This window comes from Pholcus phalangioides, unplaced genomic scaffold (assembly GCF_987345545.1).
Source record: "Pholcus phalangioides strain wild (caught in Gottingen) unplaced genomic scaffold, Ppha-v1.0 ptg000007l_1, whole genome shotgun sequence".
In the NCBI taxonomy this organism is placed as follows: Eukaryota; Metazoa; Arthropoda; class Arachnida; order Araneae; family Pholcidae; genus Pholcus; species Pholcus phalangioides.
The window spans coordinates 43736888-43750748 of NW_028301600.1; the positions used below are offsets into that span (position 1 = coordinate 43736888).

Genomic DNA, 13861 nt, shown 5'->3' on the forward strand with positions numbered 1-13861 from the left:
TCTTCCCTTCATATTTTTTCTTCTCTTAGAAAGAATCATGAGCGGAGAAGATAAGGGGATTCCCCCCCCCCTCCCCAGCGTCCAAAGTAGAGTCGACAGATCTAATGTATATGTGTATATATGAATTGACATAATCATCATCACGCCCCCCTGCAATAATGACCTTGCCCCCCAGACTTCCAAGTCTAGGCCTATCACTGCCTATGGAAAGAATGTGTCCTTTTCCGAAAGTCTGGGTATATTCATATCTCTGTGATATTTATTGTAGTAATATGTACTCGGTATACTGCTTTAAAATTTTTACTGGAACCACTTTTTCTAGTCACTTGATTTTATATCTCTTACATTGATACTTAATAAAAAAGTTTTAAGCGTGTTCTATGAATGTCACTCCTGAAGCCGAGTCCTGACCCACCACGGTGAGCCACTCCCTGACATCTGAAAACTGGTTTTTGATGGGCAAAATCACCTCAACCATATGCCTCAAAAACCAGTTTTTGAATGGCTCATGGCAGCATAGCACTGCAAGTGTGGAACCATCTTGAAGTCAGTGGTGTCTTAATGAATCTGCCACAGGAAAACAGCTAAAGTCAAACAACAGCCCCAAAATTATGGAAGGTTTTCTTTAATATGCATATGCATACAAGTATTTTTCTTTACAACATATAAAGCAGGTAGTCCTAGGAAAGAACAAATATTCTCAGTTCATATACAGGGTATTCTGCTAATGGATCGACAAACTCATAGGGTTGTTAGTAGGCATCAAGAGGAATAAAAATTGCAATGGAACATGGTGTCACAAATCACATCGAGAAGATAAAAATCACGAAAAATGCATGCAGACTCTTAGTCCAGAGGAGACGAAAGGTAGATGTCAATCGATCACTGAATGCGTTCATGGGTTCACTCACCATATCCGGCATACTCTGGGAGCAATGTAAATTAGCGTTATTGCAGTAGTAAGCACGTGTAGTAGTTGTCTGTTTCAGTGAGTATCGTGATGGTTCACTACACGAACAAAGAATACGTTGATATGTGTCTGATTTACAGTCGAGCAGATGGCAATGGGCACTTAACACAGTGGATGTACCAACAGCAATATTCGATGAGGCATTGTCTGCACCGTACTACTCTCGCCACGATCAACTACTGCGGGAAACGAGGACCTTCCACCCAGCATGATGTGAGAGATGCAGGGAGACCGCGCAATGTACACACTCGTGAAATGGAAGAAATCGTGTTGCAAGTACACGAGCAGTTGCAGCTGAGGTGGTTGTAGCATTTTTTACAATTTTCACCCTCTCAACATGGTTTGCGACACCATGTTCCATTGCAATTTTTGTCTCTCTTGATGTCTACTAACAACCCTCTAAGCTTGTCGGTCCATTAACAGAACACCCTATGTAGTCCAAGTAGCATGATTGGAGGGTATGACTGTCATTTTATACAAACTATTCAAAAGTAGATACAGAATTTAAAATCTTTCATCTGTAGCCAATATGAAGGTGGCATATGTTTACCATGATATTTATTCATTTGTGTAATAACATAACATTTTTTTTTATTACAGTGCATGTTATTCACTAAAAAGTGAAGTGGGTCTAAAAAAATGAAGTGTAATTCAAAAGAGTTATCAGCTGTAGCTAGTCAGCCATCAAACCAGTTTGACAAGGAAGGTCTGCTACATGTGAAAGAAAAGAGAGAGGGAATTTTTCGTAAAAGCGGTAAATATCATTTTCATAAAAAACAATGTTTCCATTGACATAAAAAACTTGTTTTCTTTAGCTGTCTTCAAGTTGTTACTTTAACAAAGTTTTTCTGTCGGCTCTGATTCTTCTCTCATGTATAAGACTAATGAGCACAGATAATCAGAAAATTTTTTGATTTGATGGCTAGCCTTCTTGTGTTCAGGGGACTAATTATCTTAATTATCCTGACTGAGTTGGGATTAATACTCAGATGGTAATATTGGAATGGCAAAATGAGAGGGATGATGGTGCACATCAAGAAAAACAAATTTTACAATGCAACTTAGTGTCACAAATGGCTTTTTTAATCAGCATGTGTTAATACTAGAAAGATGGATGGGTCTGTGTGATCCTGCATGCTCTTTCTACTCCCATATCTCAAGAATAAACCAAAAACTTAAAAATTTCTCGACTTTCCCTGAATTATCATGTTCTCATCGTATACCAAATATTGTTTTCATTGTCTTTCTTAACAACGGAGATATGAGCAGATATACCTAGAAAGGTGGAAGGGGGTCACACAGACCCTCCCATGTATTTTAGAACATATCCACCATATATTACTACCAACATTCCCCAAAGCAGAATATGCCAGAATCTTCGACGTACATCGCAGAACAATTAGTGTTACTGCAGAACAATCTGGAAGAATTTTTAGAAAAAGTGCAAAAAACACTACTATGGGGATTTTTACCCATAGAACATTTCCAGTCAGCCAAGGTTTCGTTGCAGAACAATGCAAAACTTTCTGCTTTGGGGCCAACATTGTCACAATTGATTTTTGTATGGTCAAAATTCTTCTGATAGTTTCTTTGTGCATCCAATACTGTGTAATCCCTATTTGTGAGACTTTTTTACCTTCATTCGTATCTGTAGGTCAGCAAGTGTCTCAGCTTTTGTTGTCAAGTATTTTTGTTATTTTCTTCAATAAATGGTTTGTTCTGCAAAGTAAAAGTATTCACATGCTTGTAATTGCTATAAAAATGGCGGAAAGGTGTAGATTCACCAAATTTTTTTTTCAAAAGTTGGCAAAGATTGGGTGCGAAAAACCCAGAAGCATTGGTGGTGGTGATGAGAATTCACATACAGAGGGGAATGAAAACTACCCGACAAAATAATTTATGAAGCAAGCAACAGTATTGATGATGGATGTGTGAATCAGAATGAAATCATACGTCCAACAATGCCTCAGCTGATGCAAAATGAAATAATGCTAGATACTATAAATGGGAACCACATTAAAGCCACCAATGAAAACCTTGTCCTACATCCAAACATCAACTTGATGCCATAAATATCCAAGATTTCAATAATATCCCGTCAATCAGTAGTGAAAAATTATTGCAGATGAAAGTGTATGAAATATCATGGGACACTTTCTCGTCAATAGGACGTGAAGGATTTTTAAATATTTTACAAGAAACTCATTGCTTATAGATACTTTTCCACGTTACTAGAATTATGTGAATTTTTTCGTCTAAATCAAGCTTGGTTGAAACCCTTTCGAAAGAACATTGTCAAGTGCTTCTAACTGCGAAAAAATGAAGCAAGAGATCACACTCGTTGATCCTATTCAAAACCTAGAGGCGATGTAACACTGAAATCCTATCAGAATATAGAAAATACAAATCCCCTTGTCTTGAGTTTCCTTAACAATGACACACATCAAGAGGTGGTTTGCACACACACACACAGAATACTTTAAAAACTAAATAATAAAAATATATTAATAGAGATGAAGGGTTTCACTTACTAATTCTTTGTGTTATAATTCTATTCTGTCATAAAAAATTTAATACCATGCTCTAAAATATTAAAATGTTCAAAAATTGTCGGAAAAACTCTGGGGTCACACAGACCCCTGCCCGTTTTTCTAGGTATAGTTCCTTGATTCGTCTTTCTAGTGTTAAGTTCTTTGATCTGTCTTTCTAGTGTTAATATGTGATTTAAGCCACCGGCAAAAAAAAATAAAAGCTCTTAAAGTATTCCTTTAGATGACTTTGAACATATTTTTTCACTATTTTTTAGAAAATTTTTTGCCCTGCCTAAATATATCTCCGGTTATCTCCTCCGTATTGAACTAGGGCAACCCCAGGTATCAGTTATAATGAAAAAGTTCCTGTTTCCTAATTTTAAACATGAAAGTAATAGATTCCCAAAACTTTGCCTAAAAAAACCTATACAATAAGCTACTAAATGACTACGATATCAAATTCAATTGACTGGCAACAATTTGTGACATTTTGATGAGAGTGGATACAGTTTTTTAAAATTTAACCTCGATTCTGCCGTAATTAAACATTACATATCCTATGTCCTAGAACAGTTTACTTTTCAGGGTGAACAAAGAGATCTTCAGTTTTTACAAACTTGCTATACCGCAGTGTGCTATAGATCAATAAAAACATTTTCATGTTTGGAAGACTAATAGTTGGCTCAGAAATACATCTCAAGCGCGTATTAATACAGCTTCGTTTTTGTTTGCCAGCTATCAAATTGAGATATAAATATTTCATAGTTGAGCCTCGAGAAATATGCAGCTTTTGTAATCCACGTAGAAGTGAAACTTGGGAGCGTGTATTTTTCGAGTGCCCAACTTACAGAAATTTTTGGGATAATTACTTGCTTAGGAATGGCATCTCCAATTTCAAGAGAGTACTAACTTTGAATAACTCCAAAATCAAACATCTATTTTTTTCTTAACTACTGTTTGAGACATCGTCTTCTCTATGCCGATCCATCTGAAAATTAAAACCAATTTTGTAACCCTGATGTTGGGTTCACCTTTATTAGTGGGTGAACTTCAATTCCCCTTTCTTTTTTTTTTTCACAATAATAAAACTTTTCACATAATCAACATCACACGTATCTGCCACTTTGCATGATCTTTATTTGATCACTCAATAACGCAAATGGTCTCCATCATTTTACAAACTACACGCCTCACATTCACGTCTGCACATAGGCAGCTCCCGAGACCCACTGATCGTCCAATGTCTCTCTTCTGTCCTCCTTTGTCCCTCAAAGGCAGGTGTCCCGATGTTTCGGCGATTCCATTTTAAAGAACAAGGAGGGTTCTCTTCGCTTCAACTTCTGCCATTCGTGTCTTTAGGAAGCACATCTCACACGCCCCCACCAAGAGAGAAACTTGCCTAGCAGAGGCTGGTTTTCTCTTAAAAACACAATAAGCATGAGTTTCTAATAAATCTTTCCCTCTCTTTACAAAAATTCACACATGGAATTCAGACTTACATACATGTTCAAAAAAAAAAAACAAGAATTAAAATTTAAGCCAAAATACGTTCTGCAATAGAGATGACCATCTATGCATAAATATACATATCCATGTATTGTATACATACACAACAATATTCACATATATGAAATATATATATTCTGTTTCCTGTCTGTTTGAATGTTCCGGGTACAATACTATGATTAACTCACGTGTACGAAATGTACATAGCAATATCAAAAAATATATATATAGAATACATCCTTCAGATTTAATATCCGAATACGAGATACGCACATACATTACAAAAAAAAAAATACTACAATCATGATAATGCATCTGGTACCTGATTTAACGCACCAGCTTTATGTACAATCTGAAAATTCCATCTTTGCAGTGCCAGAGCCCAGCACATCAATTTTGGGCTTTTGGGTGTTGTATCTTGCAAATAAGTCAGTGGATTGTGGTCAGTTATTATTTCGATTTTCGTCCCAATTACCCATTTTTCAAATTTCTTCAAAACAAAAAGAATGGCCCACGCTTCCTTTTCTATGGTGGCCCATTTCCTCTGAGTATCATTAAGTTTTTGACTCACGAAAGCGATCGGTTTGTACTGGCCCTCTGCATCCATCTGTGTGAGACATCCTCCTACCGCAACGCATGATGCATCTGCATGTACCTGAAAATTTTTGTTGAACTGTGGTGTAGCTAGATAAGTTACTCGGCATAATGCATCCTTTAACTTCTGGAAAGATTCTTCCTCTATCTTTCCCCAACAAACTTTATTTGGAGATCCCTTCTTGGTGAGGTCAGTCAAAGGCGCTGACAGGGCCGCGTAGTTTGGAATATATGAACGATAAAACCCCATTAACCCCAACACCGAGCGCACTTGTTTTTTATCAACAGGTGCCTTCAGGTTTTTGATAGCCAACACCTTTTCCTCGTCTGGCCCATGTCTTCCGTTCCCGATTCTATGTCCCAAGTATTTTATCTCTTTCGCTGCGAAGTTACATTTTTGCATACGTATGGAAAAACTGTAGTTATCTAGTTCTCTCAGCACTGCAGATATATGCATAAAGTGTTCCTCCCAGGTTTTAGAAAATATTATTATATCGTCTATGTAAGCCTGAGCATATTCATGATGTTCCCTGAGAACCCAATTCATTTGTTTTTGAAACGTACCACTGGCCCCGACCAACCCGAACGGCATGGTCTTCCATTGGTATACGCCATTGTGAGTCGCGAAAGCCGTAAGATGTCGACAGTTTTCGTCCATTTTGATTTGCCAATATCCTTTCAATAAATCTAAGCTGGTAAGCCAACATGCCCCTCCTGCCACGTACATTAGTTCTTGAATGTCTTTCATCGGAAAGACGGGGACCTTAGTCACTGAATTCAGTGCTCGATAGTCAATACACATACGAATGGAGGAGTCTTTCTTTGCAACACATACTACAGGGTATACAATTTCTGCCTATGATATCTCAATAAGATTCCAGTCTAACAACTCTTGAATTTGTTTATCGACCTCTGCGCGATATGCCATTGGTATTTTGTAACAATGAGGTTTTTTCCGTGTGGCATTGGGTACCAATTCAATCGTGTGTTCGCCAACCTTAGCTGGTTGAACTGGTCTCGCGAACAAGATCCTATGCTTAAAAATGAGATTTTTTAAATCAGCTGATTGCCGTTTATTAAGTGAATCTATATTAAGATCATTTACCCCTTTAAAAAAATCAGTGGCCTTTGAAGTTTGGGTGGGGCATGTCTCCACTCTTCCAAAATCTTCATCCCCTTCGAAAATAATACTGGCCGAATTTACACATGAGAATTTCCTGATTTTGTTTTCATGTACATGTTTTACACTGCCATCCCCCATCTCAATTAGAAATGAGTGCTGGCCCTTTTGTTCCTTGATAAAACCCGGACCTTGCCACCTAGCGTAGATTTTGCTGTTAGAGTCTGGTATTAACACTATGACTTTGTCCCCCTGTTTGAATGATCTAACCGAAGACCTCAGATTATAATATTTCGCCATTCTATCTTGTTGTACTTGAGCAGTAAGATTTGCTTGTTCCGCTGCTCTTTCCAACCGACATTTCATATCATGTAGGTACAACGATATCGGTTTCGTGTTCAATTGCAACCCGTCATATTTGCCTGTCCATGTATTTTTCAAAATGCATAATGGGCCTTGTGGAGGTCTGCCATATAGAAGTTGAAATGGTGCGACTCCCGTAGTATTATTAGAAATTTCCTGATACGCCCACAAAGCATATGGCAGTTGCAGATGCCATTTCCTACCTTCGGCGTGTATAATGTGGTTCAACATCCTTTTCAACGTTTGATTGAATCTTTCAACCAATCCATTTGATTGGGGGTATCCAGGAGTTGAAAATCTCGGGCACGCTCCAATTCTTCTCTCGCATTCTTTAGTCAACTCCGCATTGAAGTTGGTACCATTGTCTGATGCTATGACATTAGGTATGCCCGTTCTAGCAAAGATGCTTAATAATGCCTCACAAGTGCTTTTTGCAGAGATGCCAGTGAGTGGCAAAGCCTCCGCCCACCTGGTATGTTGATCGACCAGACATAAAATGTATTTATGCCCCTTAGAACTACTAGGGGTTATTGGACCGATTATGTCAACATTGACCACCTGGAAAGGCAATTCTGGTCTTGTTACGGGAGTTATTGGGGCTCTTTCCCTCGTTAATACTCGTTTAGTCAATTGACATTCTTCACACAGCTCACAGTACCTTTCAGCATCCTTCTTCAGAGTGTCCCAGAAGAAAGAGTACTGTATTCTTTCGATTGTTTTTCTTTTTCCCATGTGTCCTGCAAATACCGAGTAATGCTCTAGTTTCAATACTTCATCTCTTCTGCCCTTGGGCAGAACTAGCTGCATCACAGTTTCTCCCAGAATCTTATCTCGATGCCATAAAAGTTCCCCAGCAACAAAGTAGTTTGCTTTCCCAATTTTCGCGTTATCCCATGCTCCACGTAAATCCGTACACAAATTTTGTTCCCAAAGGAACTGACCTGTCGATGACAGCATTTTATCCTTTTCATCTAAATTGCTTCTTTCTTGATCCATCCCTTCATTATCAATTTCCTCGGAAAACTCGTAACTCTTGCCTTCTTATCATTCTCGGATATTTTCTTGGGTTCCATCATCCCTGCCTTGGAGTTAATCTCCTCTGTTTCTATTTTTCGAGTGTCGAGCGAATTCCCCTCTTCCACACACAGCATATTTCTTACGTCTGGTGGCAACAAAACGTCTTCCACCAAATTCTTGGCTATCGCACACAATACCTCCTGGTGTATCACGTTTGATCTATCCCCAACCGCCATTCCTAAAGGAATGCTTAAAAGTGGGCATTTTACCGCAGGTCTGAAAATACCTTTTAAAAAAATAGTCGGCCTCCCTTCTGTTTGGATTTCAGGAAGTACATCCTGTCTTACTACGGTAATCTCGCTACCAGAATCTACGAGAGCATAAACTAGTTTCCCGTTTACACTTATTGGAATTCTTTCTAATTTGCTAAGATGTTCTCGAACAGACTTTCCCGAAGTTGTTTCCCCAAAAGATCGGACTTTTGCCACCACCACCCTGTCGTGTTCGTCTGTCTCTTCTCCCAAAGTTCGGGTATGGTTTATGTTAGCTTTTTTTTCACCTTCAAATTCAGTAAATTTTCGCTTCTCCAGAATGGGACAGTTACGTCTGAAATGAAATTTTGAATTACATTCAAAACAAGTGGGTTTTCTCCAACTCTCCCTGTATTGTACTCCTTTACTGCTCCCATCGAAGAGTTTGTTCTCTGTCCGTCTATCGTGAAACTGCCCATGAACTCTGTCACTCCAACTGCCTCGTCGTTTTTCCCTCGGACTCGAAGCCATTTCTCTTCCCCTCGATGCGAAGAAAATATCACATTCTCTCCCAAGGTCCCTAGGTTTAAACCACTCCCCGTTTTGTCGGATTCCAATGTGGTACGCTGTCTCCCGGTCCAGTGTCTGGAATAATTTATCGGCTACAACCAATGAGTTCACACTTTCGAAATCCGTGGCTCCTCTCATCCTGATATATTGTTCTCATTGCGACATAAGCCTTGTGGCAAACTGCATGAACGTCTCTTCCTCGTTCCGACTCGCTTTTTGGAAGTTTTCGAGACATGTCTGCGGGGAGGGCTGATACTCCCTCAACACAATTAATTTCAACTCCTTATAATAATCATATTTGTCACTGCTCAAACATGTCAATAGATTAGCAGCTCTCTCCCCCAGCATGCAAATCAAAATTTTTGCCCTTGCCGCCTCAGGTACATTTTCACTCTCAAAAGCTTTCTCAAGACTGGTGAAAAAATAGCTCCAACCCTCAGGTTCAGACGGGACTTTGACTGTCAACATCTTTACTACCTTCACGAAATCATCTAAAGTCTTAACCTTACTTCCAGACTCGTTTGAGCCACTTTGATTTTCCATGCCAATACGCATTTTTTCTAGGGCTAAACGCTCCTCGCTTTCTAATCGAAATTGGAGTTCTCTTTCTCTTTGATAAATCTCTCTCTGAATCTCCTCCTTCTCTACTCTTTCGCGCCTTATAGTAATTAATAGTTCTCTAACTATTTCTTCATCGTATGCCTTATTACCCAAAATGATATCTTTCAATTCCATTACCTTGATATCAGGTGCCACTGCCTCACCAAGCTCAATGGCCAGTATCTTCAGTTCCTCTTTGCGGTATTTCATCAGAAAAGTCATTTTCCTGTCACTCAATGAACCAAAATTCAAAAACACTATCGGATTCCTACTATCTACCGAATTTGTTGAAAAAATTAAAAAGTTTCATGCAACGAATGATCTCACCCACGCATTTTTCTTCTTTTTTTTTTCGAAAGGCAAAGGAAAAAAAAAAAAACCAAACAAAAAGACAGTAAAAATACAAGAAACACACTGATCACGATTTGCGGTTACACTGGCAACAAACACAAAAAAATAAAATCTTCAAACCAAAACTGTCTGAACTCCATATATTTACCGCAGAGAGAGAGAGAGAAAAAAAAAATTACTCACGCCACCGAACTTATCGTTTGTACCAGGAGACTATCATTTCCTTTTCGTTGTTTGGGTTCTCTTCTTGCCGGCGTCGCCTCGATGTATATGCTTGTTTCTCTCACTCGCTACCGATGTATCGGGCTCATCACATACACATCACCAGTTTCTTCCGAAAGGCACCGCTGCGACCACTGTTGGGTTCACCTTTATTGGTGGGTGAACTTCAATTCCCTTTTTTTTTTTCACAATAATAAAACTTTTTACATAATCAACATCACACGTATCTGCCACTTTGCATGATCTTTATTTGATCACTCAATAACGCAAATGGTCTCCATCATTTTACAAACTACACGCCTCACATTCACGTCTGCACATAGGCAGCTCCCGAGACCCACTGATCGTCCAATGTCTCTCTTCTGTCCTCCTTTGTCCCTCAAAGGCAGGTGTCCCGATGTTTCGGCGATTCCATTTTAAAGAACAAGGAGGGTTCTCTTCAACTTCTGCCATTCGTGTCTTTAGGAAGCACATCTCACACCTGAATAACCCAGTCTCATGTAAATGTGATGGTTTATTTTTATTTTTTTTGGTTTATTATTACTACTATTATTTTTTGCATAATAATTCGTGGGTTTTCGCTTAAATGTATGTTGTTTTTTCCCCCGCAATACTGTCCCACTAATTTTTTATTTTTTAATTTTTTAATTCATTTCATTTTATTTTGTGTGCAAAAATGAAATTGTATACCTCCGCCTTTAAAATTGGCTCCACCAAATTAAATAAAGATTCTGATTCTTAAGTATTCCTGAGAGAGAGAGAAAATATTTTTCCCACACATCCACATAATGCTGTTAAAAAGAGAAAAAAAATTAATTTTTTTCCCGTGTAAATTGCTTGTGATATGCACCTCATAAACATTACTTCTAGGAATTTCTAATTTATTGTGATGAAAAGGAAGAAATTTCCCTTTTTCTCCTCGTGATGTAAGTTTGCCATAGTTTGGCAATTTCAAATAAATGGATTGCAACCCTGGGTTCCATTCCAGAACTGTTTGTCTCGACATGTACTACCACCACTCTCATTTTGCCAGTAGAGTTCATGGACAGTGGACACCCTGTATATAGTGCACTTCTTCGCCTGTCCACAGTATGAAAATAAGCACACCATAGTCGGGGTGGAGGAAATTTTCCCAGTTAGCAATGCATTTTTGCATCTGGAACTGTTTCCGGGATGAAATTTTACTCCTATTTTACACTCAGTTTTTATTCTACTAACAAACATTTGTTTGGTAATATTCGGAACCAATCCAGAGCAGTTGACATCTTGTGTTTTTTCTTAAAAAATTCTCTAAACTTTTCAATATGTATATATTTTTTGAATGAACAAGTGAACAGCATAAGTGCTTTTGTCATTTTAAAAGCAATTTTAGCGGTTTCTTCAATCTCTGTTCATATCTCTTGATTTTTTCATACTACATTTACTGTTCCTACTGTGTGTGTGTATATATATATAACAAAAATTTATTTGTTCTGTGTCAAGAATGAGCAGGTCTATCTGTACTTCTTTATGTATCATTTGCCAATTCACTATTTTTGATATGAACACGTTTTTTAAGTTACGTTCACGAAGTTAATTTTTTTTATTGAGTTGAAGAAATTCTCATGGTTTTTATAGCCATGATAAGGACTTTTAATGTTACATTAATTAATTTTTTTTTTTAATTTATGTGCACACATTAAAACTTTTATTACATTATATCTTACAGTTGACTAATTTTTTCTGCGTAGGATTCAATCAAAGATGGTGTAGACTTCGTGGAAATATACTATTTTATTTCAAGAATGAAGACCCAGTAAGTTCTTTCTTGAATGCGTTTTCTCTCTTAATTTTTATATATTTGAAGTTTGTTGAAAGAAAATTTGTTAAAACTACAGTGCTAAAAACAATTAGGATAATATAGTTTTTTCATGAAAATTGTTTCCAAAACAACACTTTGATTAATGAAATATTGACTGTGGACATCATAAGGCAGTCATTCTTAAACGTTTGTTACCCATTGCTCTCTTGGCCTGGTCCATGTTCATCTGTGACTCCCCGGAATAGTCAATCAAAGATTTGCTTCAAAGCACTGAACATGCACACATCAATATCTCCAGCTCGCCTGAGGTCCATGAAAAAGGTCTGTGGCTCCCTTTTGAGCTGTGATGCACACTTTACAAACCACTGTCGTAAGTTATGCAGAGAGAAAAAAAATGGTTTTACACAATCATTGACAAAATTTTGATAAATTTTTACTTAAGCAAACTAAAAGCTCTTTTTTGTGCATATAATGAAACGAATAAAAATTTAATTCCTTGACGGAAATTTTTTTTGATACAGCAAACCATTCCTCAAAAAGAGCAATGTTGCATAACTATGAGACAGGGTGTTGATGAGGGTATTAACGAAAGGTTGAGGAGTTTAGCTATACTCCTGAATAAAACCCCTCATGGTCTAAAAAATGCCTCCATGGCCTCTAAATGCCCACATGAGCAAATTTTGTTATTTTAGGGGTGAAATATGTGAAAAGCAGAATCGTTTTTTTTATTTGCAAAAACAAAAAAACAAACACAAAATACAAAACAAACCACATAGAAAGGACAAGACATGAACACATAATAATCATATTGGACTCCAAGGGACACAACGTCCTTCCAGGCAGCCCTATGGGGATTAAATTATATTTTGCCATCATTTACCAAAAACCGTGTGCTATGCTAATAAATGTTATGTGATAAGATATGAATATTTAAAAAAGTTATGCACTGTAAAAACTTGAGTTATCAGATCTGAAATTGTTGAATTACGATATATTTCTTATACAGATAATGAGTGTGTAATAAATGTACCTTTTCGTTTCACAATGCTATTCATATATACATACACAAATATGTATATTCTCAGAGATATATATATTTTTGTGCCATGAACATCGTAGAAAAATATCTTTGATGTGTTTTAGTTGCAATTAGAATTATTCCAATATTTTTATTTGATGTCATTATTTATATTGTATTCTATGAAAACAGTCCTAAAATATATTTTCACACTTTTGTATGCTTTTTGCATACATGAAAGCATCATGAAAATACAGGGTGATCAGCGAATAAGCCCTTATTTTAAAATTAAATATCTCTACAACAAAGATCAATAGAATTATGCGGTAAACGGTACGTTTATTAGCAAAACTGTAAGAATGTTGTACAGAAATTTCGAAAATTTAGTTTTTTTTTAATTTTTTAAAATTAAAAAAAAAAAAAACGAGATTTTGGGTTTAATATTTATCTTCAGTATGAGTTCTTTAGTAATCCACTCATTTTTTTAAAATTATATTTACATTGTTGTGTTTTAGTCCAGAGGTTAGAATTTAGTCAGATAATATCTGATCATTTGATCATTTTTGTCGCACCATAGTCATTTTCTATACACGAGAGCTAATTAATATCGGGACCTACACTTTATTGCCAATCCCGAACGCAGGCTTGTTTTTTATACTCATAGAGAGGTTGGCGTGCTAACCCCTCAATGGGGGACTCCCTGCGGTAGCAATGTTTTCTGCTGTCATGCAGCAATTTTTGTTGTACCCCTGTGTCAGGAAATTTTTCTGACAAGGACGAACCGAGTATCGAACTCACGACACCTTTAAACATCCTTTGGTTAGGCGAATATCTGACCCAGATAATATCTGAAAACCGTTTATATTTTTGTTTGGCTTCATTTTCAGAAAAAAAAAACATTTTCAAAGGATACATTTCAGATGTATAAGTTTTGTTTTGAGGTATTC

The 13861-nt window shown here is 37.2% G+C and overlaps 1 protein-coding gene across 1 annotated transcript in view; it reads left to right on the top strand.

Annotated features, from left to right (window-relative positions):
• LOC149085335 (uncharacterized) overlaps positions 1-13861 on the top strand; it is a 111873-nt gene that overhangs the window by 2910 nt on the left and 95102 nt on the right. The window contains exons 2-3 of the mRNA XM_089233297.1: positions 1571-1724; positions 11826-11890. Of these exons, the coding sequence (XP_089089423.1) occupies positions 1610-1724; positions 11826-11890 (180 nt within the window). The 5' untranslated portion in view covers positions 1571-1609. The remainder of the gene's footprint in view (positions 1-1570; positions 1725-11825; positions 11891-13861) is intronic.